Source organism: Amphiura filiformis, chromosome 20, assembly GCF_039555335.1.
Source record: "Amphiura filiformis chromosome 20, Afil_fr2py, whole genome shotgun sequence".
Taxonomy (NCBI): domain Eukaryota; kingdom Metazoa; phylum Echinodermata; class Ophiuroidea; order Amphilepidida; family Amphiuridae; genus Amphiura; species Amphiura filiformis.
The window spans coordinates 9,259,406-9,287,262 of NC_092647.1; the positions used below are offsets into that span (position 1 = coordinate 9,259,406).

Genomic DNA, 27,857 nt, shown 5'->3' on the forward strand with positions numbered 1-27,857 from the left:
TCAAGTGACTGATTTTGAAAGGAGCGCTTCGAGCTGCTTTCTTGATTTCAGCTAAAAATCAAGCCGGTGGCACGTCCCTTAGGCGAACAAATACACGCTCAATTACACACATCAGTCGTCTGCGCTCCGCGGCTCTCTTGATCTCAGCTTAAGATTAAGCCAGATGCGCTTCGAGCGAAGTTAAATACACACGCATGACATACAACGGCCTTTCTTGGTTGGTGGTCAAAACCAAGATTCCTGAGTTTTCAGGAGCGCATCGGTGCCTTTCTTGATTTTCGGGTTAAAATCAAGCGCGCTTTGATACAGCGAAATAGGTGAACACGTACACAGTTAAAACACAAATAGAGCCATGGCCGATCAGGCAACAGTAGCTAGTTGAATAACACTCTCACAACCAGAACCATTGGTTTTAGATGGGAATCTTTCAGAAAATTGGAAGAAATTCAAACAAAGGTTTGAATTGTTTAGGGTTGCATCAGGTTTGACGGCAAGTACCGATGCACAACAAACGTCAACATTCCTTCACGTAGTGGGTGATGAAGCTCTTAGCCTATATAATACATTTGAATTCACGAACGATGATGACAAAATGAAACTAGAGCCAGTAATGCTGAAGTACGAGCAGTACTGCGCAGTGCGCACCCAAGAAAAACGTAACGTACCAAAGGTACCTGTTCTTTTCTCGTCATCAGGACACAAATGAAAATATTGATCAGTATATGACAGAGCTGCGTACTTGTAGCCAATCCTGTGAGTTTGATACGCTCAAGGATGGACTGATCAGAGACATGATAGCTAGAGGTGTCAAAGACAATAAGTTGAGAGAAACTTTGCTTCAAAAAGCTGACCTAACATTGGATACTGCATTAAAAAAGTGCAGAGCAAAAGAGCAATCGCAAAAACAGGCTAAAGAATTAGTCAAATCAGGTATATCATCACATGTTGACACGGTCAATAGAAATAAAAGATCTACTAGATCTAGACAACAACCGCCACAAGCTAGGCAACAGTCACATCAAAAGACATACCCACAGCAGAAAACTGAAAGTTCAAGTTCAAAATGTGGAAAATGTGGAAAGCACCACAAAAAAAAAGATGAGTGCAAAGCGCTAAAAATAGAACGCTTCAAATGTGGAAAAAAGGAGCATTTCGCAACCTTCTGTCTTTCTAAAAAGTCTCAACAAAGCAGAAGCAAAGTAGATGAAATAAATGAAAGCGATTCAGATCAAGAATACTTTGTTGACATTCATGCGATCACTTATGAGCTCACAACACGGAAACGTGATGAGTGGGTTGTTAAGTTACCAGTCAATAAGCACAATGTTTCATTGAAACTTGACACTGGTGCTCAGGTCAACATATTACATTACCTCACTCAGTGTATAAGAAACTGAAACCCAGACCAAAACTGCAGAAAAGTTTTGTGAAACTTAGGGGATATTCTGGTACAGTCATTCCAGTTCTTGGTAGATGTAAAGCAGAAATAAAACACAAAGGCAAAACACAAGAACTATCTTTCATAGTCATACCTAACCAAACAAGACAAGGCGTCAAATTTAGACCAGTGCTTGGGTTAAAGGCGTGTGAGTCCTTGGGTCTCATTAAGTTAGTTTGGAATGTGGAGGTAGACTCGGTTGAAGATAAACTGACAGATACTGTTATGGAAGAATTTAGCCATGTCTTTAAAGGGCTTGGATGTTTACCAGATACACATACAATACATGTAGATCCCTCAGTACCACCAGTACAACATGGTTGTAGAAAATTCCATTCAAATTATGTGACAAAGTCAAAGCAGAATTGCAAAAGAATGGAGAGTATTGGTGTTATAGTTAAGCAAGAAGAACCTACTGACTGGGTCAGTAGCCTAGTCACAGTCAAAAAGAAAAATGGTGATATTCGAGTATGTCTCGATCCTGTAACTTGAATAAGGCTATGAAGCGCGAGCATTTCAAGCTACCATCACGCGCGGAGATAATGGCTGAATTTGCTGGAGCAAAGTATTGCAGTAAATTAGATGCCTCATCAGGGTTTTGGCAAATAAAGCTCGATGCAGAAAGCAGTAAACTTACATGCTTTATCACACCCTTCGTAGATACCGATATTTGAGATTACCATTTGGGTTAAATATGGCACCTGAAGCCTACCACCAGAAGATTCATAGACTGTTTGAATCTATAGATGGAGTAAATACAATGATGGATGACATTATTGTATGGGGAGCTACTCGTGAAGAGCACGATACTGGCCTACGCAAAGTATTAGAAACCGCATCTAAAAATAACATGAAGCTAAATAGAAGCAAGTGTGAGTTTGGAGTAACCAAACTGATCTTCATGGGAGATCACACTGATCAAGGCATTATAGAAGATCCAAGTAAGATAAGTGCCATAACCAACATGCCGCGCCCTCAGCAGAAAGCTGATCTTCAAAGATTTTTGGGCATGACAAATTACTTAGCCAAATTTGTGCCAGAACTGTCATCAATGACAGCACCTATGAGAGAACTTCTTGATCAGCAGAATGAGTGGATTTGGGGTGATGCGCAAGAAAAATCTTGGCAGCAAGTGAAGAAAGTGCTTTCTTCAGCCCCTGTACTTAAGTTTTATAATCCAGATAAACAATGCAAAGTATCTGCTGATGCATATAATGACGGTCTTGGAGCAGTCTTTCTCCAACAACACAATGATGAGCAGTGGGCACCAATAGCCTATGCATCTCGGCAATGACAAGCGCTGAAACGCGATACGCGCAAATCAAGCGATTTCATCAGTTCCTGTATGGCCAGAAAGTACAAGCTGAAACGGACCACAAACAATTGGTAGCCATATTTAAGAAGCCACTTTCTGAAAGTCCGCTAAGATTACAGTTGATGCGCATTAGATTGCAAAGATATGATCTTGAGTTAGAGTACACACCAGGTAAACTGTTATTTACAGCTGACGCTCTCTCTCGAGCTGTAGATATTAATGCATCATCGCATCCTGATGAAAGTATGGAAGATGACATAGATGTTTATATTGTTATGATCATGACATCACTTCCAGTAACCACAAGCTCAACTAAAAAAATCAAAGAAGAAACTTTGATAGATCCTGTGCTGAAAAAGTTAATCAAAGCCATAATGGAAGGATGGCCAGTACAGAGACAACAGTGTCCAGTAGAAATTAGTGATTTCTGGAACTACAGAGATGAATGACCATGTTCAAAAGTGAGATAGATAGTACCTTGTTCTACAAACTTATTGACCACCCCTCATATTGTGTGATGAAACTGTCATCAGAGCAATTATTGCAAACACCTCATCTAAAGATTCCTGCCATCTGATTGGTTAAAAGGGCGTGCCCGCAAAAGTAACTATTCCCCAGGCATAGTTCTGCATGTGCTTTGTTCGCAGCGTGAAATGACGATACTTAGGGGGCTGGCATTTTCTTCGGAAAGGGGGGGGGGTCCCAAAAATACAGGGGGGGTCATAGAATTTTCAGACCAAAAATAGGGGGGTATAATTTTTTAACACCCAAAATAGGGGGTTATAGAATTATTAAGGGCTGGTGACTCAAAATTTTCTTTAACTTCGCAATCGAAATGTGCATACAATCTATGCAAAATTTTTACACACTCCGCGCGCCTTCTTTACCCTTACAATAAAAATTTTAACGCGCTCCACACACTTTTTTCACTTTTAATTTTTCCGGCAATGAATAATTTTTCTTGAGTCTGTGTAGTTGGAAGGGGGGGTCATAAATGTTTCACCCGCGATGGGGGGTCGTAAAATTTTTGCTTGTGATAGGGGGTCATAAAACAAGGCGGTTCTCGAACCACGAGTCTCGCCTGCTTTTGTGACCGCCTGCTTTTTGCGATAACTGTTGGTAGAGAGGTAAATGAATTTGGCGGTTATCGGCTGGGCACGATTATCTGGCTGATGGTAACTGTACTGTACCCACCAAGTTTCATGCCCATGCAACAGTTTTATTTGGCTTTAAATGTTGACTGTACCCACCAAGTTTCATGCCCATACGAGTTTTCACTAATTTGACCTCAGATGACCCTGGTGACCCCAAAATGACCTTCCAAAAATTTGGCTTTAAATGTTGACTGTACCCACCAAGTTTCATGCCCATATGACAGTTTCTACTAATTTGACCTCAGATGACCCCTGGTGACCCCAAAATGAACTTCCAAAAATTTGGCTTGAAATGTTGACTGTACCCATCAAGTTTCATGCCCATACGACAGTTTTTAATTACTTGACCTCAGATGACCCCTGCGTGACCTCGGATGACCCCGGTAATGACCTTCCAAAAATTTGGCAAACCAAAGAACTATTTCATCAAAGTAATAAATCAAAACAGAAAGATGCTTCCTTTACGAGTTATCACTCATTGAAAGTGCTACTTTGCTATAGTTTACATGGAAAGCGACTATCTTAAAGTCCTCATATTTCCTTAATTACATGACCGATCAAGCTTTTTTTTGGATATGTGATGCACAGTTGAAAATTAATTATTAAAAGATTTGGTGACCTCAGTTGACCTTTGACCTTGTATGTGACCTTTGACCTCACGAAATTGGATAAAGTATGTTGCGCTGAAAAATCAAATTAGGCAATACCAAAGAACTATTTCATGAAATAAATCAAAACAGAAAGATGCTTCCTTTACGAGTTATCACTCATTGAAAGTGCTACTTTGCTATACTTTACATGGAAAGCGACTATCTTAAGGTTAGCCGAGAGTTTTTCATGCGCTTGATTTCAGAGGGGCGTAAGTTCATAACAGAAACAGCCATGCAGAAAATGAACAACCGTACCGGGACGTAGGCCTACTTACAATAGAATATCGATCCACGGTCAAGACATGAAAAGGCTATGAAACTTGCCGGGGAAACTTGGCTCAGCTCGTGCCCGGAGCTCGGATGCCGGGGGGGGGGCACTTCGTCAAGCTACGCCCTGGAAAATGTGTTGATTTTAAATTTATAGCCTTGATATCTTTGATGAAATCAATGCTGCTATTCCCCTGATTACAATGTAAGGGTAGGCAACAACAACAATATGACTAGGCCTATATCAAAAAGCAATTATTTGTAAATCGAATTTGGGATGAAAATCAACAAGACAGACTTAGCAGGCCTACAAAGTGAAAAACAATCAATCACGATTCACTGCACTCAGCGAATCAATCAAATAAAACTAAAAAGAAAGGAGCAAGAAAGAATAAAGAAATAGTGAAAAGAGAAAAGAGAGAGAAAGAAAATGAACGAAAAAGAAAGAAAGAAAGAAATGAAAGAAATGAAAAAAAAAGAAATGATAAAAGAAAGGGAGAAAGAAAAGAGGAAAGAAAGGAAGTAAAAATATAAAAGAGAAAAAAAAAAAAAGAAAATTCAGCCACACGGAGACTCGAACCCACAAAAATAGTTCATAATAGATTCCCAGTCCAACGCTCTATCCACTCGCCACAGATCAACTTACACAAATTGACTGTTCTCAAAGCGGATGATATAACTATAATTGGATGCAATTACATATGATTACAATCGCGTCCGCATTATGGCTCTTAGAATAAACACGCATGTCGGCGCTGAAATTTTGAACGAACTGATATAGGACAACCTCGTTTTTTGCAAAACTAGCTTCAATTTGGAGTGAAAATCAAATGGAATAGCAATTGGCAGAATGTTGAGAAATAATGTAGGTATTCAGATGTCTAAATTAACGCCTCGTAATCAAGATATCGATAATTTCACAAACCAGCTTTTTCTCAAGCAAATTCTCCAAAATTTTCCCCCAAAACAGGCTTTTAAAATTTAATCGGTACTGTATTTGGTTCTTCCCCATGGCAACATTATTTCTTTGATCGATTTGTAATACAATACGAAAAAGAAGAAAACAATCGCTCTGTGTGGATTTATACGGAGCGCACATTTGAAAAAAACCTCATGGAACGTGTTTTTGATCTTGTGAACATGGTGGGTAAAAATGCTTTAAACGAAGGATTTTAAAATTTATTCTAATAATTTGTATATAACACACACAAAAATGTTAAGCTACATCCAATGCACCAACATTTCACTCGCTGCGATATTTGATTACTGAGAAAACTCTGTTTTAGAGAACAACTTTATACGTCTTTTATACGTTTTTTATACGTCTCTTTGTGTAACCTTAAAGTCGTCATATTTCCTTAATTACATGATCGATCAAGCTGTTAGTTGGATATGTGATGCACAGTTGAAAATTAGTTATTAAAAGATTTGGTGACCTCAGTTGACCTTTGACCTTGTATGTGACCTTTGACCTCACGAAATTGGATAAAGTATGTTGCGCTGAAAAATCAAATTAGGTCGAGTACACTGGCCACGCAACTCCCCACCAAGTTACGTCACTGTACCCCATACGGATCTCCAGATAATCTGTTCACAAGGTATTTTGCTTATTACGCATATATTATGCAAATTAGGTACGTAATACCATAATTTACGCTCAAAATCTAATCAGGTCAAGAACCTCTGGCCCCACTACTCCTCACCAAGTTACATCACTGTACCCCATACGGATCTCCAGATAAGCTGTTCACAAGGGTTTTTTGCTTGATACGCATCAAATACGCATAAATTATGCAACTTAGGTACTTAATTACCATAGTTTGCGCTGAAAATCAAATCGGGTTGAGATCCTCTGGTCATACTACCCCCTACCACGTTATGTTGACCGTACCCACCAAGTTTCGTGCCCATAGGACAGTTTTTAGTCATTTGACCTCAGATGACCCCTGGATGACCTTGGGTGACCTTGACGCACTAACCAATACAAACTTGTTCTGTCTGGGGTGAAGATGCACCCACCCACCAAGTTTGAAGAACGTACGACCCCTAGTCTCCGAGAAAATAGGTTTTGCATTTTATGCATAAATTATGCAAATTAGGTACTTAATTACCATATTTTGCGCTGAAAATCGAATCGGGTTGAGATCCTCTGGTCATACTACCCCTACCACGTTTCATCATCATAGGGCTTATGGATCTTACGGATCCCCAGATACAGCTCCATAAGGCGGATTTCTTCAGATTTCCAACCATATTTGTAGAATCGTTCCGCATAAATTATGCAAATTAACAACTAAATGCGCATACTTTTCGCCGCAACGCTACTAATCAGGTGATCAGCAGGTGTGTATCATTCCTGTCACCAGGTTTCGTTACCATGCGCCCGACGGATCTTGAGATAGTCTGTCCACAAACTCCGCTATCAATTTGCGCTGATTTTCGCATAAATTATGCAAATTAGCTATGTTAATTTGCATATTTTTCACCGAAAACATACGGTTACGGAGCAAACTTGGATACCCTTCCTCCCACCAAGTAGCGTCGCCGTAAGTCTTACGGTTCCCCAGATACAGCTCCGGACGGACACACATACATCCACACACACACCCCCACACACATCCACACGGACGGACGGACGGACAGACAGAAATAGTGATTACTAAGTCCCATCCTGAACAAAGTTCAGGCGAGACAAAAATTGACTCCGTCACCGACATATTTGGGACCCCCTTCCGAAGAAAATGCCAGCCCCTTACGTGTTAATGTTTTCGCTTATAATTACAGATCACAGATTGTAATCTGTGCTGTTTGCATTGAAACTATTTATTTCTCTTGCCAAAATCGATGCTTTTAACCAGACAGATGACAAGAATCTTAAGATTAGGTAAATAAAAAAACAACTATTGACTGCTTTTTATTCGGGGCATGGTTAAAATTACTATAGGCCCGCTGTGATCTCAAAACCATGGTTTTCAATCAATTTTAACCATGCTCCTCATAGCAGTGAATTCTTGCAAACCATGTACCTCCAGAGCTATAGCAGACTGGGTAATGCTGTTCATTGCATGGTATGTTATCCCATATACCATCAGCAGTAACCACAACACAAGCCTCTCCATCACCTACACTTGGCTCATTATCACCCCAGTTGGTGTACCACACAGGCCAACCATCCAACCATACAAATTTACCAGTTGCCTGCAACAAAGCATGTAAACATTATCTTGTATTATACTTACCACCATTCACTGTTACCTTAATGCTCTACTATAGTCCATCATACTATAAATAGGCTAATGTTGTATGTATGTGAGTATGAGTACTGTATATGAGTCCATGAAAGGCTCCCTCAGTTTCGATCCAAATGTTGCCAAATTCATACGGGAGATCGAGGAATATACCGAGATAGCAGGGTCGAAATTTGGTTGAAAATGGTCAAGAATTGGCCTTAAAATCAGTAAAAAAGTGACTTTTTCGGGCAAATATATAGACCACCTAGCGGCTGTTTGTTTACAGGCTATGCCAACCAATGCGTCAACTTGGCTAGCAGAAATAGCGCCGTCATTAGCGGGTCAGCGTACCGTCCCCGCGCCACTTGACTCGCACGCGGGTGCGCATAGCCAACTTGCGCAAAAAAAAGGGTACGGTTTATGGTATACGGGATGGGATCATGGGATTAGGCCTACTACATATCGTAAGGGTACGGGAGTGGGTACATGGATGTAGTTACACCTCCCCACCACCACCACCCAAAAAAGGCCCTTTGGAAAAAAGTCCACTTTTAAGGCTAAAAATGCATGAGCCCCAAATTGAATGAAAAATGAATAAAGGGTCCACTAAAACACCCTTCAAAAGTCTTTTCAAGGGTGTGAAGACCACTACTTGCAAGCAAATAAGGGAGGGAGAGGAGGTCTAGATTTGAGAAATTATTCCATAAATAATCCTGAATTTGGACCTGTGCTTAACAGTAGCAAGATATCATTTTTCCTTGATCAATGAACAGTCCTCATTAACTACCTTACAATTTAGGGACCTACTTCTGAGCAATTCAATGAAATATAATTATATTGAGCAACTCATCAATGGCTACCCTTGAGCATTAAATGAACAGTGTTACTAGGGCACAGAGCTTCAGGTAACTTCTCTGATTTACCGCTCCCCATTTCACTTTGACACCCCCCCCTTGCTATTACAAATTTCTTGTGCTGCCATTGAAAATGAACCCATCCAATTATCTATCCTTACACAGCTGTCTTCATACAGTTGCATAGCCTGGCAACAACTTTATACAGGGTGTCCCTGAAAGAACTGTATTGTCATAAATTTAATTTTTTTGGTATCAAAATGTGCGAACCAAAAATAATGAGGTAAATGTGGTTGAGGAATAAATCAGATACTTTTGAATTTTGACAATTGACCACTCCGTTCTTGAAATATAAGAGTTTTACAAAACTACCTCATTTTCAAACCATTTCATGGATTCAACTTTCAATCAATAAATAATCTGTATTAGGAGTGCCAATCACACTGCGCATGATAGACTGGTTCTATTTTGGACATATGTGCTTATTTAAGCATCAAGCAGCAAGTTCATGTAAAAGCTGGCAATTAAATTATTGTAGTTAATTTGGGTATGCTGAATTCAAATATTTTGTCTGCCAAGCTGTATTCGAACCCTGTGATCCTAAAAAGATCCCGCAAAACCCCTACATGATCATCTCTCTCTCTCTGTGTCAGGTGGCGCTGTGTAGCGCTGCTGTGGTCTTCACAAGAGTATGCCATCTCACTCGATCCGATGCCAAGTGTGTTGCACCTTGCATTCCCTGGTTAGAAACCAGCTTCACGTCATTAGTCCAAGATGTTGGTGGACGCCCTCTTCCTCGCTTGCCTTCCATGGCCCCTTGCAAAATCTGTTTTTCTACACCTCCATGTTTCCTGACAATATGGCCAAAGTACTTCAGCTTTCTCTCCATTATGCCGCTTCTGATGGTTAGACTTGTACCAATCTTGTCAAGGATCCAGGAATTTGTTCTCCTGTCTTTCCATGTCACTCGTAGAAGCCTCCTGTAGCACCACATCTCAAAAGCATCTACTCTTTTCCTATCATTCTTGGTCATAGCCCAAGACTCGCATCCATAAGTGGCAATGGAAAACACAGTTGCACGGGCGGGCGTACCTTGAGGTCAATGGATAGGCCTCTGCTTTTCCATATGCTTGACATGCCCTGCACAGTTGTCCTTGCAATAGCCAGTCTTCTCTTAATTTCAGTTGTGCTGTCACCACTGTTGTTAATCATTGAACCCAGATATTCAAATTGCTTCACCTCCTCAATCTGTTGTCCATCTATCACAAACTCATCACTTTTTCTCTCTCTGTCTACAACCAATATTTTTGTCTTCTTTGTGTTCAGGAGAAGGTGTTTTTCTTCACTGGCCTCTTTGATGCGCTTCAAAAGATCAATCAGCTCTACTCTGCTGCTACAAATAAGAGTGGTATCATCGGCGTACCTCAGGTTAGTAATTCTTGTACCGCCAAACTTCACTCCACCTTCAAACCCCTCCAAAGCTGTTCTCCTTATGTCTTCAGAGTAGATGTTAAATAGGTTTGGTGATAGCACACAGCCCTGTCGTAAGCCTCTTCCAATCTTGAACCAATCTGTGTCTCCACTACTTGTTCTGACTGCCGATTCTTGGTCTTCATATAAGCAGCTGATCAGATCCACAAGATGACTTGGAAAACCCATATTTTTCATAGTTTCCCACATCTGAGGGTGGCTAACACAGTCAAAAGCTTTACTGTAATCTATGAAGCACATGTAAAGAGGAAGTCTATGCTCTCTGCATTTCTCAATCACATTCCTGATATTGACAATTTGGTCCCTAGTACCCCTTCCTTCACGAAATCCTGCCTGCTCATCAGATATTTCCTGCTCCATTTTGTTCTTCATTCTCTTGATGATGATCTTCAGAAGCACTTTACTTGCATGACAAATCAGGCTGATGGTCCGGTGATTGGCACACTCTTTCAAATTTCCCTTCTTTGGCAGTGGAATAAATATGATCATACATGGGCAAAAATTAAAGATGCTCTAAATTCACTAAAAACATGTCAAATTATTCGTCTGGGCCTAAGGATTACAAAAATGTAACATATTTTTGTGTGGGACATATATTTACCAAGTTATGAGACTCCAAGGTCAATTTGAATGTTGTAGAGGGATGAAAAATTAAAGTTGCTCCTATTTTCATAACAAGGCTGTTATTGAACCATGCGTCTCGCCTGCTTTCACAGAACCGCCTGCTTTCCAAAAAATTTGGCTCTAAATGTTGACTGTACCCACCAAGTTTCATGCCCATACAAGAGTTTTCAGTAATTTGACCTCAGATGACCCCTGGGTGACCTCAGATGACCCCAAAATGACCTTCCAAAAAATTTGACTCTAACTGTTGACTGTACCTACCAAGTTTCATGCCCATATGACAGTTTTTAGTAATTTATTTTATTAGAATAAAATTATTGAATCCCTAAATTGACACAGCATGCAGTGGGCTGCATTCTCATTCACAGACGTCAGTTTTGACCAATTGAGGGCACCCTTTCAACAAAATCTGTATCTGACCAAATTATGTGTGTTTACCTGATCATTAAGCAAACCAATCCACAATGATTCATCACCGTTCTTAAATAATTGAGTTTCAAGAAAAGCTTCCTGGAAACCATCAGTAACAGTAGCTAGTATAGTGCCATCACCTTCACACATAGCCTTAGCCTCTGAGAAAGTCTTGAGAACTGGGTAGACTCTGTAACAGGTGCCAAAGTAGTCAAAGTAGCCATCATTGATACAAGTACCGGAGTCAGGTGGAATGATGGGTAGAGAAGGGTCTGAAAATGAACACAATAGACCATTAGTTGTTCACCTTATGTGATGATGTTCAGGCATGGGATGAGTTTAAGGTCTGGATTGGAAATAGTAGCGATTTCAAAAGTCCCTTCCTGTAGACAATGTGACCTGCCTTTACCTAAATCTATTTGCTTACACTATGTAATGACTTAACCCTTAATCAGGCTAATTTGAATGATTTACCATGAAAAAGTTGTCCCTGTGTTTTTCTTTGGACCTTCTTAAGTACACTTTTTCCTTTTTTCCCTAAACAGTGGACCCTTTTTATCATCTGGAGGGGGAGATGCATTATACCCTGCACTCCTTGGTGACACCCCTGCTTCAATAGAAAACTAAGGAATTTCTAGACGGAATATTGATTTTTGAAGACCAAAGCAAGGAGCAATGCTAACATGTTTGGCATGCCTACAAACCTTATACAATAAGAATTCACATCTGTAATATCTGAGAGAGTTGTCAACTTTCTGCTAATTTTGTGCGAACAGGTCACAAATGGTAATGGAACAAAATGCAGTGCACAGGTATGATGAGAGACTTTAGTAATGGAACAAAATGCAGTGGACAGGTATGATGAGAGACTTTAGTAATGGAACAAAATGCAGTGGACAGGTATGATGCGAGACTTTAGTAATGGAACAAAATGCAGTGCATAGGTATGATGAGAGACTTTAGTAATGGAACAAAATGCAGTGCACAGGTATGATGAGAGACTTGAGTAATGGAACAAAATGCAGTGGACAGGTATAATGAGAGACTTTAGTAATGGAACAAAATGCAGTGCACAGGTATGATGCGAGACTTTAGAAATGGAACAAAATGCAGTGCACAGGTATGATGAGAGACTTTAGTAATGGAACAAAATGCAGTGCACAGGTATGATGAGAGACTTTAGTAATGGAACAAAATGCAGTGCACAGGTATGATGAGAGACTTTAGTAATGGAACAAAATGCAGTGCACAGGTATGATGAGAGACTTTAGTTATGGAACAAAATGCAGTGCACAGGTATGATGAGAGACTTTAGTAATGGAACAAAATGCAGTGCACAGGTATGATGAGAGACTTTAGTAATGGAAACAAAATGCAGTGCACAGGTATGATGAGAGAATTTAGTAATGGAACAAAATGCAGTGCACAGGTATGATGAGAGACTTTAGTTATGGAACAAAATGCAGTGCACAGGTATGATGAGAGACTTTAGTAATGGAACAAAATGCAGTGCACAGGTATGATGCAAGACTTTAGTTATGGAACAAAATGCAGTGCACAGGTATGATGAGAGACTTTAGTTATGGAACAAAATGCAGTGCACAGGTATGATGAGAGACTTTAGTAATGAAAAATGCAGTGCACGGGTATGATGAGAGACTTTAGTAATGGAAACAAAATGCAGTGCACAGGTATGATGAGAGACTTTAGTAATGGAAACAAAATGCAGTGCACAGGTATGATGAGAGACTTTAGTAATGGAACAAAATGCAGTGCACAGGTATGATGAGAGACTTTAGTAATGGAACAAAATGCAGTGCACAGGTATGATGAGAGACTTTAGTAATGGAAACAAAATGCAGTGCACAGGTATGATGAGAGACTTTAGTAATGGAAACAAAATGCAGTGCACAGGTATGATGAGAGACTTTAGTAATGGAACAAAATGCAGTGCACAGGTATGATGAGAGACTTTAGTAATGGAACAAAATGCAGTGCACAGGTATGATGAGAGACTTTAGTAATGGAACAAAATGCAGTGCACATGTATGATGAGAGACTTTAGTAATGGAAACAAAATGCAGTGCACAGGTATGATGAGAGACTTTAGTAATGGAAACAAAATGCAGTGCACAGGTATGATGAGAGACTTTAGTAATGGAACAAAATGCAGTGCACAGGTATGATGAGAGACGTTAGTAATGGAACAAAATGCAGTGCACATGTATGATGAGAGACGTTAGTAATGGAGCAAAATGCAGTGCACAGGTATGATGAGAGACTTTAGTAATGGAACAAAATGCAGTGCACAGGTATGATGAGAGACTTTAGTTATGGAACAAAATGCAGTGCACAGGTATGATGAGAGACTTTAGTAATGGAAACAAAATGCAGTGCACAGGTATGATGAGAGACTTTAGTAATGGAACAAAATGCAGTGCACAGGTATGATGAGAGACTTTAGTAATGGAACAAAATGCAGTGCACATGTATGATGAAAGACTTTAGTAATGGAGCAAAATGCAGTGCACAGGTATGATGAGAGACTTTAGTAATGGAAACAAAATGCTGTGCACAGGTATGATGAGAGACTTTAGTAATGGAACAAAATGCAGTGCACAGGTATGATGAGAGACTTTAGTAATGGAACAAAATGCAGTGCACAGGTATGATGAGAGACTTTAGTAATGGAACAAAATGCAGTGCACAGGTATGATGAGAGACTTTAGTAATGGAACAAAATGCAGTGCACAGGTATGATGAGAGACTTTAGTAATGGAACAAAATGCAGTGCACAGGTATGATGAGAGACTTTAGTAATGGAACAAAATGCAGTGCACATGTATGATGAGAGACTTTAGTAATGGAAACAAAATGCAGTGCACAGGTATGATGAGAGACTTTAGTAATGGAACAAAATGCAGTGCACAGGTATGATGAGAGACTTTAGTAATGGAAACAAAATGCAGTGCACAGGTATGATGAGAGACTTTAGTAATGGAACAAAATGCAGTGCACAGGTATGATGAGAGACTTTAGTAATGGATCAAAATGCAGTGCACAGGTATGATGAGAGACTTTAGTAATGGAACAAAATGCAGTGCACAGGTATGATGAGAGACTTTAGTTATGGAACAAAATGCAGTGCACAGGTATGATGAGAGACTTTAGTAATGGAAACAAAATGCAGTGCACAGGTATGATGAGAGACTTTAGTAATGGAAACAAAATGCAGTGCACAGGTATGATGAGAGACTTTAGTAATGGAACAAAATGCAGTGCACAGGTATGATGAGAGACTTTAGTAATGGAACAAAATGCAGTGCACATGTATGATGAAAGACTTTAGTAATGGAGCAAAATGCAGTGCACAGGTATGATGAGAGACTTTAGTAATGGAAACAAAATGCTGTGCACAGGTATGATGAGAGACTTTAGTAATGGAACAAAATGCAGTGCACAGGTATGATGAGAGACTTTAGTAATGGAACAAAATGCAGTGCACAGGTATGATGAGAGACTTTAGTAATGGAACAAAATGCAGTGCACAGGTATGATGAGAGACTTTAGTAATGGAACAAAATGCAGTGCACAGGTATGATGAGAGACTTTAGTAATGGAACAAAATGCAGTGCACAGGTATGATGAGAGACTTTAGTAATGGAAACAAAATGCAGTGCACAGGTATGATGAGAGACTTTAGTAATGGAACAAAATGCAGTGCACAGGTATGATGAGAGACTTTAGTAATGGAACAAAATGCAGTGCACAGGTATGATGAGAGACTTTAGTAATGGAACAAAATGCAGTGCACAGGTATGATGAGAGACTTTAGTAATGGAACAAAATGCAGTGCACATGTATGATGAGAGACTTAAGTAATGGAACAAAATGCAGTGCACAGGTATGATGCGAGACGTTAGTTTTGGGCAAATTATCGGAAATATGAATTGATGTAAAAAGGGCAAAACTTATGTTATATTATCAAATATAAATAGACTATTCTTGAAAAGTTATAGAATTTATTATTATGTATATGGTGTAACCAATGGGGCTAAAATGAAACATACCCTATGTCACTGTGTAAGAGTGATTGCAACCAATTTTAACTGTCTTAAATTCGACTGATGGCAGCAAATATCATTACTTCAAGAAAGATGGATTGTTCCACTGACCTCATGATTAGGGGCTGTGCAATAATTACCCCCAGTAAATAGTGGGATGCAAGCCATTTTTGACAGGTCAAATGGGGGCAAGCAATTTTTGGCAAGTCAAAGGGGGGGAGATATTTTGGACACATTCATGAGGTACCTGTTAAATAAAATAAAAAGGCTTAAGAAAACAGTACCGAAACGTTCTAATATGCAAAATTTCCTGCTCCCTATGCTTGCATTATATATCTAAATCATTAAAAGGTTTGCAGATTGGGTTCCAAAGAAATTGGCATGTGCAAAGGGGATGAATGAGGATTTTTGGCAGGCCGAGAGGGGGAAAGCAATTTTGGCAGGCTGAGAGGGGAAAGCAGTTTTGGCAGGCCAAGAGGGGAAAGCAATTTTGGCAGGCCGAGAGGGGGGAAAGAAATTTTGGCAGGCCAAGAGTGGGAAAAAGCAATTTTTGGCAGGCCGAGAGGGGGAAAGCAATTTTTGGCAGGCCGAGGGGGGAAAGCAATTTGTAGCAGGCCGAGAAGGGGTGGGCAAGGTTTACACAGCCAATTATACTAATCATTAGGCTACAAAAAGTTTGTTTCCTGAAGTTGGCCCGAAAACCTAAATGCACTTTTTTTTATCATTTTTAAAATCATTTTTAGAGTCATGATGTATGGTAACATATAGGATATACCATAACGTACTTAATTTTTATCACTGCATATGATAAAATTGTTTCTGACCTAGATAAGAATTTTCATTCCATGGGAATCTTTTTGGACCTCTCGAAGGCATTCGACACCATTGACCATAACATTCTCCTGTCCAAACTTAATCACTATGGGGTCAGAGGAAGTGCCTTTGAGTGGTTCAAGAATTACCTTTTGAACAGAACTCAGTATGTTGACTTCAAAAATCATAAATCATCATTTCGTTCTGTATCATGTGTTGTGCCACAAGGCTCAGTGTTAGGTCTACTGCTTTTTATTATTTTCTTAAATGATATTGTATTCTCCTCTGACAAATTCAATTTTGTAACTTTTGCAGATGATACTAATGTCATCGTCTCACATCCAAATCTTTCTGATCCAATTACTATTGTAAACACTGAGTTGGAAAATCTTTCTGTATGGTTTAAATGCAATAAGTTATCACTTAACATCGATGTTTCTTTGTTTTTTCTCTCTTCCTCATTTTCTCTCTCTCTAAAAATATTACTATTGTATGAACTTAGTTCAGACAATAAATTCTTTTCTTGGAAAAAAATGTTACTTTTTTTTGTGGCAATCATGTGGAGCCGCCTGTTGTGGAGTGTTTAAGTGGTCTGGGTAAGGGTATTTTGTTTTGGAAATGACAGGGTAGATACTGCCGCACAAGTGTTTGCGGGTATTCTTTCCAATAATAATTTTTCATATATAACTGGTAATTATGATATTACATCACCACTGTCAGGATCAATCCCACCCCCTCACAATACTCTCACCATGCCTGCCCACCCTACTCAAACCACGGCATAGCCATGCAGCTTTCTTGGTGGTGGGGGAGATAATAAAATTCTTCCTGGTTTTGCGGGGGGGGCAAAGATGAAAAAATGCGTAATTTTGATCCCGTATTATTGGTGGGATATATACATACAAGGGGTATCAAAAGTTTTTGAAATCACCGAGAAGTGAAGGAGCTATAGCGATGAAATTTTGTCGGTGTAATCAATGATCCTTATGGTCCAAAACTGGTCTCATAAGTATGTTTACCTTTTTTACAGGTGGCACTAGATGGGCGGTAAGCGCATAACCTTGAAGATCATAACCAGTGAAGATCCTGCACTTTCTTCACTGTGGCCGCATCATCCCTAACTGATGGACGTCCACTTTTTGGCTCTTTTGTGAGGGATATGAGGCCAGTTTGGAAATTCCTTTTTCAAAAGCAATAGTGCCATATCCATATGATGGGCAAGCATCACCGTACACAACTTTCATTTCATCATTGATTTTCTGGACATTGTAGGCCTAACCCTTCAAATGCAGGAACTTAATCACGCTGCATGCCTCATTTCGCAGGTCATTCACTTACCACCCATCTAGTGCCACCTGTAAAGAAAGTAAACATTCTTATGAGACTATTTTTGGACCATAATGTACATAAGGATCCGTGATTACACTGACAAAATTTCATCTATATCTAGCTCTTTCACTTCTGGGCGATTTCAAAAACTTTTTGATACCACCTCGTATACCGTTAAATATTTGTTATTTTTTAGAGAGACTGTTCATGTAAAGGGGGCTTTAATAGGACAATGTGTGTACGTAGCATGTAAAATTTGGTATTTTGCACTATTTTGGCCCATGAACAGGGTGAATTTTGGTGGGAAACAGGTAGCACAGACGATCAATGCACCAGGCAATTTTGAGAAGCTTCTTTGAATTTCCCTATCCACTCTTTTCTTTTTGTCTTCTTTTCTTTTCCTTTTTCTGATTTTACTTCCTTTTCTTCCCCTTTTCTTTTCATTTGCCTTCCCTGATTTTCTATTTCATTTTTTTTTTGTATGAGGCACTTTCCTTTTTTCTCAGGGGGGCACTTTCCCCCCCTATGCATCTATCACATGCATCATCGGCATCATCATCCCCCTACTCCATGCATCCCCATGACAGACCCCCACACAAACACCCTGATACTTACTAGGCATAGTTTGACATAGATATGCATTGATAGAGTCACATGCCACATCATTCCATTTGCCAGGTTCATCCATTTCATTAATCATCTTGGCACAGTCACTCTTACTCTGCAAAATATAAATTGAATAGAAAAACAATTTCTTGTCTGTATCACATACTGTCGTTATCTCAAAAGGCTGCTTTGTGTCACTATTTGGTCATCTATAATAAATTCATTTTACCTCGACAGTCATGGGGTTGTTTGGAAAGTACCAACAGGGCCCAAACTTTAGCTAGAGTGAAATGCGGTTAATTTTCTTACACGTAAAATGCGGCCAATTCAGAAAGAAAATCTTGTTTATCTTATAGGGCCTACTACACACAATTACTTTTTGTTGGCCACTGAACTTCTTTTTTTCACTGACATAGGCCTGTGCATTTCAGAACTATACTTCTACTTGCTTTAAAGAGAACACAAGTATGAACACAGTATAGACAATTGAATGTAGACAATTTATTTGTATTTAAGGTCAAAGGTCATTAAGGGGTCACTTCAGGTATAAAACCAAATTCATAGTAGGTATGCACCTTTAACCTTTTCTTTTCCTGCTTGGCATGAATAGTTCAAAAATCAAATACTGCTTACCACTACTCAAAAAAACATGCCACTACTTGCATAAAATGTGGCTACTTTTGCAAGTATCATACAGCTGTACATGCATTTGACGTATTTTCCTTTCACTATAGCCAAATTATAAAGGTTTATAGTCTGAAAATACAAATTTCAATAACAATGGGGTTTGTGACAATTTGTTCATCAGTCGGTTGAGTACCAGAAGTTTATCAGTCAAGTGCTTTTTTGCCTACGAGTGATTTACCTTCCAAATTTGGGTAAAACCGTCCAAATCTCTGGTATTGGCCGCTTTGTTGGAAAAATTGGGCTACTTGAGAGTCATTCATTGTGGCATGGTGAGCCAGTTCACTGTACCATGGCATTGAAAAGTTTTGGCAACACTGGTTATATGCAACTCAGAATATAGGCAATTCTCACTAATTTTATTAGTAGCTCACACATTATACTATTTTTCACCTCAAGTTTGGTAGTGATGGTCAGTGCTGTTGTACCACCAATACCTGTGTGCACACTATCTGTGTAGGTTAGTATCACAGAATTAAAAGCAGAGAACCTGGACTCCCCCATACACCGCCACCTATAATACAGCCATCAGCTATGGGGATAAATTGGGGGTATTCGGGTCCTTCATGCTGACGGTGCACAGAAGCAATTGTGCATCTCATCTGAAGCGTATAACATCGCATCAAGTGTGTCTCTCTAATGCATCTAGTATGTGATGACACATGACCTCAAAACCAAATACCCCCAATTTTTGCTCCATGTGTGTATGGTGGCCAGGCGAGTCCTGGTTCTCTGGTTAGTGTGCACAATCAGATCAGTGAAATATGTACCTATATCTTTACCAAACCCAGGATGCAATCAAGTTTAGGATGTAGTCAAGCCTGCATATGAAATCTCTCACACTTGTTGACATTAAAAAGAGGGATTCATGCCACACATTTATTACAGCCAGGGATTATACCCAGGGAGATATTTCATGCAATGATTCCAACTACTAGCCTACTTCCATATTTGCTGCCTCTCAATAGCTCTTGCTAACTTACCCCATCTCATTGGTAGTAAAATATTACCATCAGGTTGACCCCAAGCCCAGTAGGTATAGTCCATAGTAGTTCCATCAACCCAATGAAATTTACCCTCAGCTCCCAAATCAGATTGTTTACCTGCCTTGTCTATCTCAATTCTTAATATGTACCCCTCATAACTTACCCCATCTGGTAGTACAATATTACAATCAGGTTGACCCCAAGCCCAGTTGGTATAATCCATAGTAGTTCCATCAACCCAATGAAATTTACCCTCAGCTCCCAAATCAGATTGTTTACCTGCCTTGTCTATCTCAATTCTTAATATGTACCCCTCATAACTTACCCCATCTGGTAGTAAAATATTACCATCAGGTTGACCCCAAGCCCAGTTGGTATAATCCATAGTAGTTCCATCAACCCAATGAAATTTACTCTCAGCTCCCAAATCAGATAAGCCAATCCAAACATCGCTAGCTGCAGATATCATCAGAGCTGTGATTTCCGCTGTACAGACAAAGAACATTACTATTATAATGACAATCTCCAGCAGGTAAATGTCATCAATCCTTGTTACTGAGTTACTTTGGTTGGGCACTGGGCAGTGACATTCTTGGATTTTGGTATATGAAATAAACACTTTTCACCTAAATGATATCAAATTTGCAGTATCTTGAAATAATCCCTCTTATAATATTAAAGCAAGTGGCAGGGTATTAGTACTTGAAAAGATACTCAAAACAGGTCCTTAAAGTTAACTGCTGGAATTATTAGGATTGGCTTGTCTCTTAAAACTGGAGGACAACTGGACAGTTCATACATAATATATGTACAATGTATAACATCCCATACAAAATATGTACATGACTATAGATAACAATCACTCCCCAGCCCTGTATGTGTTGTACATGTGAGCACTAATATTCAATGAATGAACAAACTAAAAATATAAGTAGATTTCATAATTGTAAAACACACTTACATTGTGTTCTTTGAGAGTGTATAACAGCCAGTATGCCACCAGATGTAAGTTGTGCACATTTATCACGAGCACCCTGCCATGTTTCTTTCTGCGCATCATTGATACCTTCTACATGGTAACACCTATCATCAAGTTTGATCCAATTGGTTGGGCAACCACCTTGTGGGGGCGCTGTTGGTAGGTGTGTGACTGGTTGGATATTGTCATAGTCTTTCTTACATACAAATGCCATGGGTATGCCACAATTCATGTCTCTCCATTTGCCTTTATCTGAAATTATTGTAAATAATGATTAGTAAATTATATGGTGTGGGTGAAATATGTCCACATCAAATTAGGAGATCAGTGAAAGTGAACACTGAAAAAAATTTATAATTCAGAATAATGAAGCCATTTCCATATATGTGTAAGCCTGGTAAGCTTAAAGCAAACCCATGGATCAATAGGCCTACAAAGACCAATGTCTAGTTTTGAGATGTAGCTTTCATAATTACTTGTTTACTTGTCTCAAAATAAATCTTGGTCTAAATCCCTGCAAGATGCAAATAGACTTAATTGGTAAAACTTACTGAGATCTACATAATGTTCAGCACACTGTTCCATTCCATTGTTGTCATCAGGCTGTCCATTGGCCCAATTGGTATAATCTAAAACAGTTTCATCACTCCAACTAAAGAATAAAGGAAAAAATACAAACTTATGTTAGTGTCACAACACCAGAATCAATTTGGCAAAGGGTATGATGATGAACTGCAAAGCAAAAAGCAGAATTTTCACAACCAGTTCTTCACAAACGTTTGAGACTTGAAAATTGATTTTTAAGCAAGTTTATTTCAAGAAAAAATATTCCAAAATTATGACAAAAAGTAGCCCTTTTGGATTAAAAAAATCAAAGAGACTTCATAAAGTCTAGTATGGTGAATATCGGTATTATCCTTCTCCGAACTTTAAACAAAATTTTACTGGCAAATTCAAAGTAAAATCAATTATTTATCTTTTTTAATGCTCTGCGAGCTGCCCATAAGCTTCAACATAAAAAGTCAACGTTTTGAGATACTTGATCAAATGATCAAGATCTATCTCAAGAACCACTAAACCAATACAAAACTTGTTTGTACTCATTCTAATGCATTTTTCATGTTGATTCCAAATATGGTCATATCAATGTGTAATTCTGAAATTGTCAAATTTTCAAAGATAATATGAGACTTGTCATCTGCAGTTGACACATGTGTGGAGAGGATTCAATGTGAAGAATTTGGCTCTAAAATAAAGTGCAAACCTTTTGTTACCATTTCTCATGCAAAAGATGTTAAACACTGATGTGAATCACATGTGTGTGGGTAACTGATTTACTATTCATATTCAATTCATCCAAAGAACTGCTAGCAGGTGAGGTACATGTAAATAAAGTGAGTCATTTGATGCAGGCCCATTCAGTAGAATTGATCTTACCTGTACATGCCATTGCCACTGGTCTCCCTTAATCCAATCCAATACTCAGTCACCAAGAAATAACGCAGCTATCAAATACACACAAAACAACTGTTATAGTATCTTACTTTTTAACATACAAATTCAAAGTCATATCACCAAATCAAAGATATATACAAAAATGCACCAATAATATCTTGAGATTAAAAAAATATTATCCTGTTGCCAAATAAAACTAAATCCTAATCCTTTATTTTCTGGACCAAACTGGCAATTTTGGCTATTTTTTTTAAATAAGGCCAAAAACATTGTGCTTTATATGGTGTTTTTTGTATGTGCTGACAATCAAGCCTTAAGACCTGTACAAAGTATTAGTTTATGCACTCAAATTTTTGGCAAACACTTCTTCTATTTTATTTTATATCCAAACATTAAAATTAACATAAAATAAACAACATCTTAGCCTATAAAAGATTCTGACTGCTTAAAAATTGCAGGATTTTGTCCCTTTCCCAAAAAGTTGAAAAAATACAGGTTTTGAAACAAAGAAACAAAGATTGGTTTACATTTGCACACCCTGTATTTTGGTTCTTGTGTGAAACAGTATATACTGGAGCCCCGACATTTCTCATAAAATGACTGAATTAGCCTGAAATTCTACTGACTATAAACAGCTGATTTTGTTTATTATGTTGTGACTAAGGTTTTATATGGACCGGTAATAAAAGTTTGGAATTAAAGAAACTATAGGCGGAGTCTGCCAATCAAAGTCTCCTTGATCAAAAATAAAACTCTACTATTGCTTAGTAGCACTGGTGCCTTCAGCAGAGAAAATGAATTACTTTTACAAGGTGAAGAGCAACTTTTCTGGCATTGTTGACATGGTGCCTTCAGGAAAGAAATTTCATATTACTAAAATTTTGATCATCCCAAGAAAATGGTCTGTAAGTTTGATTGACATGTGACATCAGACACCAACCACTCCCCATTCCAGAAAAATATAGCACTAATTATTGCGAATTAAAAAGATATTACCTTGTTTTGCCAAATCAATCATAGTTAAATAGTTCTAACTGGCAATAAAAGTCAAATTTGGAAAAAAAAATTGGAAAAATGAGCCAAAAACTGTTTTCTTACAATTGTACAAAATTCTACGACTTGGCAAAAGTCTAAGCATTCAAATTATTGAGTATAGGCTAAGAGTTAGTTCACAATTTTAACATTTTGTGTTATTTTTGATAAATGGTTATGAAAAAGATTAGAAAATTGTGTTTTCTAAAAATTAGAATGCATAACAGCCATAACTTGACATTAGTCTTTGTACAAATCTTTGCGCTTGATTATCACAGCATATGAAAAACACCCTAAAACACATGTTTTTGGCCCTTATTTCCAAAAATTGACCAAATATGAAAATTTGACTTTCATTGCCAGTTAGAACTAATTAAAGGATTGTAATTTAGGTTATATTTCAATTGGGCAAACAGAATAATATCTTTTAATCTCAAAAAAATTAGTGCTGTATTTTTCTGGCATGGGGAGTAGTATCTTTTATTATAGTAAGACCGGCCAATTCCTGAATAATCAGTGCTTACTAGTTGATTGGATCACTAGCTGTGATCAGCGATAATAAATGTGTGAAAGTCTAATGTATACTATAAATCTTTTTTTTTCATAAGAACAAAATATATAATTATCAGTTTACATAATTGCATATGAGTGGCATAGATTTCTTTTGTGATATGGGGGACGGAGGTCATCCATCAACCTAGTAGGGGTTATAAATGTAGCCAAGTCCTCCCCTTGCCAAAGTCATCCAGCTGATATTCTCACACAATTATGTCCATTATATAATCAAGGTGAATTTCATACCTTAACAGCTCTCATAATGTTTACTTTTTTGTTTTTGTTTTTAAAACTTCAGTTTTTCACAAATTCAGGTCTTAAAATGATGTTTCCTTTAGAATGTAGAGGACATGCATTTTTACCATCTTTAAGCCTTTTTCACACCAACTTGGCCACCATTAATGTGAATTTTGGTTACAAATGGGTTTAAAAGAAGAACCTGACTGCAAGTTTGAGTCAATTTTGTCCCGTCCATATTGAGCCAAAGGGGTTTGGGTAGGCCTGCATTACAGGCTGTATCTTGTCCCGTCCATATTGAGCCAAAGGGGTTTGGGTAGGCCTGCATTACAGGCTGTATCTTGTCCCGTCCATATTGAGCCAAAGGGGTTTGGGTAGGCCTGCATTACAGGCTGTATCTTTGCTCTTATTCTATATTATTCCATGTCAAATATTTGGGGTTTATCCCCCATCCCCTGGGGATCTACACCTATGTTTCATATACATAGAATAATCAGTGTTTTCTTACCATATCATTAATAAATCTCTGTTCATCATCATCATGTACAGAGAGCAAATGTCCTCCTTTCTCGTGGCAGTAGTCCTCTGCTTCTGTCCAACCTTTACGTCCAAAGTCTGTAGGTTCACTGTTCCAATAGCAGTATGGATGACGGTAGGTCCACTCAGGGTCAGATGGACAGACTAAATGACAAATACAAAATTAGAATTCAGTAAGTCTGTAGGTTCAGTGTCCTAATAGCAGTAGGAATTACGGTAGGTTCACTCAGGGTCAGATGGACAGACTATGACAAATACAAAATTAGAATTCAGTAAGTCTGTAGGTTCAGTGTCCTAATAGCAGTAGGAATTACGGTAGGTTCACTCAGGGTCAGATGGACAGACTATGACAAATACAAAATTAGAATTCAGTAAGTCTGTAGGTTCAGTGTCCTAATAGCAGTAGGAATTACGGTAGGTTCACTCAGGGTCAGATGGACAGACTATAACAAATACAAAATTAGAATTCAGTAAGTCTGTAGGTTCAGTGTCCTAATAGCAGTAAGAATTACGGTAGGTCCACTCAGGGTCAGATGGACAGACTATGAAAAAATACAAAATTAAGTAGAATTTATAAGGCAATCAAACATTGTATACAGGTTCACTGTTCCAATATTAGTATGGATGACGATAGGTCCACTCATGTAATAGACACACTATCACAAATAAATGAGTAGAATTAAATAAGACTATCATCAAAGTCTGCAGCTTCACTGTTCTAATAGCAGTTGGGATGATGGTAGGCCCACTAAGGGTCAGATGGACAGACTGTGACCAATAATGAAGTAGAATTTAATAATGACGCTATCAAAGTCTACAAGTTGACTGTCCTAATAGCAGTATGGATGCTAGACTTCAAAGTCTACAGGTTGACTGTCCTAATAGCAGTATGGATGCTAGACTTCAAAGTCTACAGGTTGACTGTCCTAATAGCAGTATGGGTGCTAGACTTCAAAGTCTACAGGTTGACTGTCCTAATAGCAGTATGGATGCTAGACTTCAAAGTCTACAGGTTGACTGTCCTAATAGCAGTATGGATGCTAGACTTCAAAGTCTACAGGTTGACTGTCCTAATAGCAGTATGGATGCTAGACTTCAAAGTCTACAGGTTGACTGTCCTAATAGCAGTATGGGTGCTAGACTTCAAAGTCTACAGGTTGACTGTCCTAATAGCAGTATGGATGCTAGACTTCAAAGTCTACAGGTTGACTGTCCTAATAGCAGTATGGATGCTAGACTTCAAAGTCTACAGGTTGACTGTCCTAATAGCAGTATGGATGCTAGACTTCAAAGTCTACAGGTTGACTGTCCTAATAGCAGTATGGATGCTAGACTTCAAAGTCTACAGGTTGACTGTCCTAATAGCAGTATGGATGCTAGACTTCAAAGTCTACAGGTTGACTGTCCTAATAGCAGTATGGATGCTAGACTTCAAAGTCTACAGGTTGACTGTCCTAATAGCAGTATGGATGCTAGACTTCAAAGTCTACAGGTTGACTGTCCTAATAGCAGTATGGATGCTAGACTTTGGATGACCTAACAGAATATCCAATGCAGATCTAAGAAACCCATTAGAGCAAGAAAATAAAGAAACAACAGCTATCATGGCTAGGACATCTACATAGACATCCAGAAGACATACCTGACAGGAAAGCCATGACAGAATATCTGAGCAATTTGCCTAGAGGAAAGCCAAAAATTATTTGGATGTCTTTGATCCACAAAGAACTAAAACAACGAAATGTGTATGTAAAACATCAATTGAAATTTAATGTTTCATGTATATCTGCACAGAGACAACAAGTTATAACCACTGATTGATCCAGAAACATGATATCTACACACAGATTATCTGAAATAATCCAATTTTAAAAACCAAACCATACATTTCAAATTGCCCTATGGAGAGTGGCAGGAGGATGTCCTGTTTAGTATTTCAACAAAAGTCAGCATTATTTTTGTCTAAATTAATTTTAATTTTCCACTTCTTTGTGTCCATGTCGATCTTCATATTTATATTATTAGAAATGTCAGGCATTAGTTGCTCTCTATATTGGTCACCAAGAGTTACAGTCACAATGAGCTCCTCTATTTAAAAAAAAAGGACCATGTTTGGGTGTTCATCAAGGACCACAGAAAACTTACAATTCATCCATTTTGTATTATAAGTGTCAGCCATTTTAGTAAAAGGGAAAGCAAAGCTGATGAGACAGTTATAATAGAAACTATATTGATATGACAGAACTTAACACTCAACTTACTTGTACCCGGAGTGGGTGATGGTGGCGGTGTGCGTGGTGATTGACCTGTACACAAAATATCAAAAAGGTTAACAGTTAAGATGACTATTCTAAAGTTGAAATGCATGTAATCTAGATCATTGATCTTCAAAATCAATGATTGAAATGCTGAAATAAAACAGTTATAATATCATGTATGATAATGAACTCTTCATTAAACAGTATAAGCAAACTGATAGAAGTGAATACCAAGATGTTTTTGGATGGGGGCCAGCTATCACTGCATGACTGTGATGATATGGAACAAGGAGAATGGCATAACACCCAAAGCGCATACTAAATGTATATTCGCTTAAATTCATGTTGTCAAATGTCTGTACCAACAAATTGCCGCAACATTGCCCAAAAAGTGGCATTAACCTGGATTAGCTGTTTTCAGTCTTATCAGTATAGGGGCCAATTTGCAGCCAAAAAGGGCTCTAAAGACTTGAGTAGAAACTTCATATTTGGTGTACAGAAGGTATGACACATAGGTACTGTAAAACAAGTTAATTTCGCGAGGTATTTAATTTCGCGAATTTCATGAGGTCTACAAATTCGCGAAATTAAATACTCATGAAATTGATCCTTGAAAACACACACAGAAAGCTTAAAACAAGCTTTATGTATATTTTTAAGCTTATTCTGTCTACACAAACCATCATATTTATATCCATTTACATCGCTCAGAATACAGCATGAAATTAATTTTTCATGATGCATGGAGGTAAAGTAATATTTTAATTTTATTAGTGCACATCCATTTTGTTAATTTTTCAGTCCTTCTGGACTTATTTTGACATTCTTTTTTGATATATTTTCTGGTATTTTTCTTATCAAATCGGCCATCTTTAACCCCCTGAGCAC

At 38.4% G+C, this 27,857-nt stretch overlaps 1 protein-coding gene across 1 annotated transcript in view; it reads right to left on the reverse strand.

The window, feature by feature from the left end:
* LOC140143035 (uncharacterized) overlaps nucleotides 1–27,857 on the reverse strand; it is a 131,812-nt gene that overhangs the window by 20,021 nt on the left and 83,934 nt on the right. The window contains exons 31-39 of the mRNA XM_072165077.1: nucleotides 26,973–27,017; nucleotides 24,683–24,855; nucleotides 22,333–22,400; nucleotides 21,447–21,547; nucleotides 20,878–21,147; nucleotides 20,242–20,402; nucleotides 18,256–18,361; nucleotides 11,462–11,706; nucleotides 7,851–8,022 (exon numbers count right to left, since the gene is read on the reverse strand). Coding sequence (XP_072021178.1) covers nucleotides 7,851–8,022; nucleotides 11,462–11,706; nucleotides 18,256–18,361; nucleotides 20,242–20,402; nucleotides 20,878–21,147; nucleotides 21,447–21,547; nucleotides 22,333–22,400; nucleotides 24,683–24,855; nucleotides 26,973–27,017 — 1,341 coding nt within the window. The remainder of the gene's footprint in view (nucleotides 1–7,850; nucleotides 8,023–11,461; nucleotides 11,707–18,255; nucleotides 18,362–20,241; nucleotides 20,403–20,877; nucleotides 21,148–21,446; nucleotides 21,548–22,332; nucleotides 22,401–24,682; nucleotides 24,856–26,972; nucleotides 27,018–27,857) is intronic.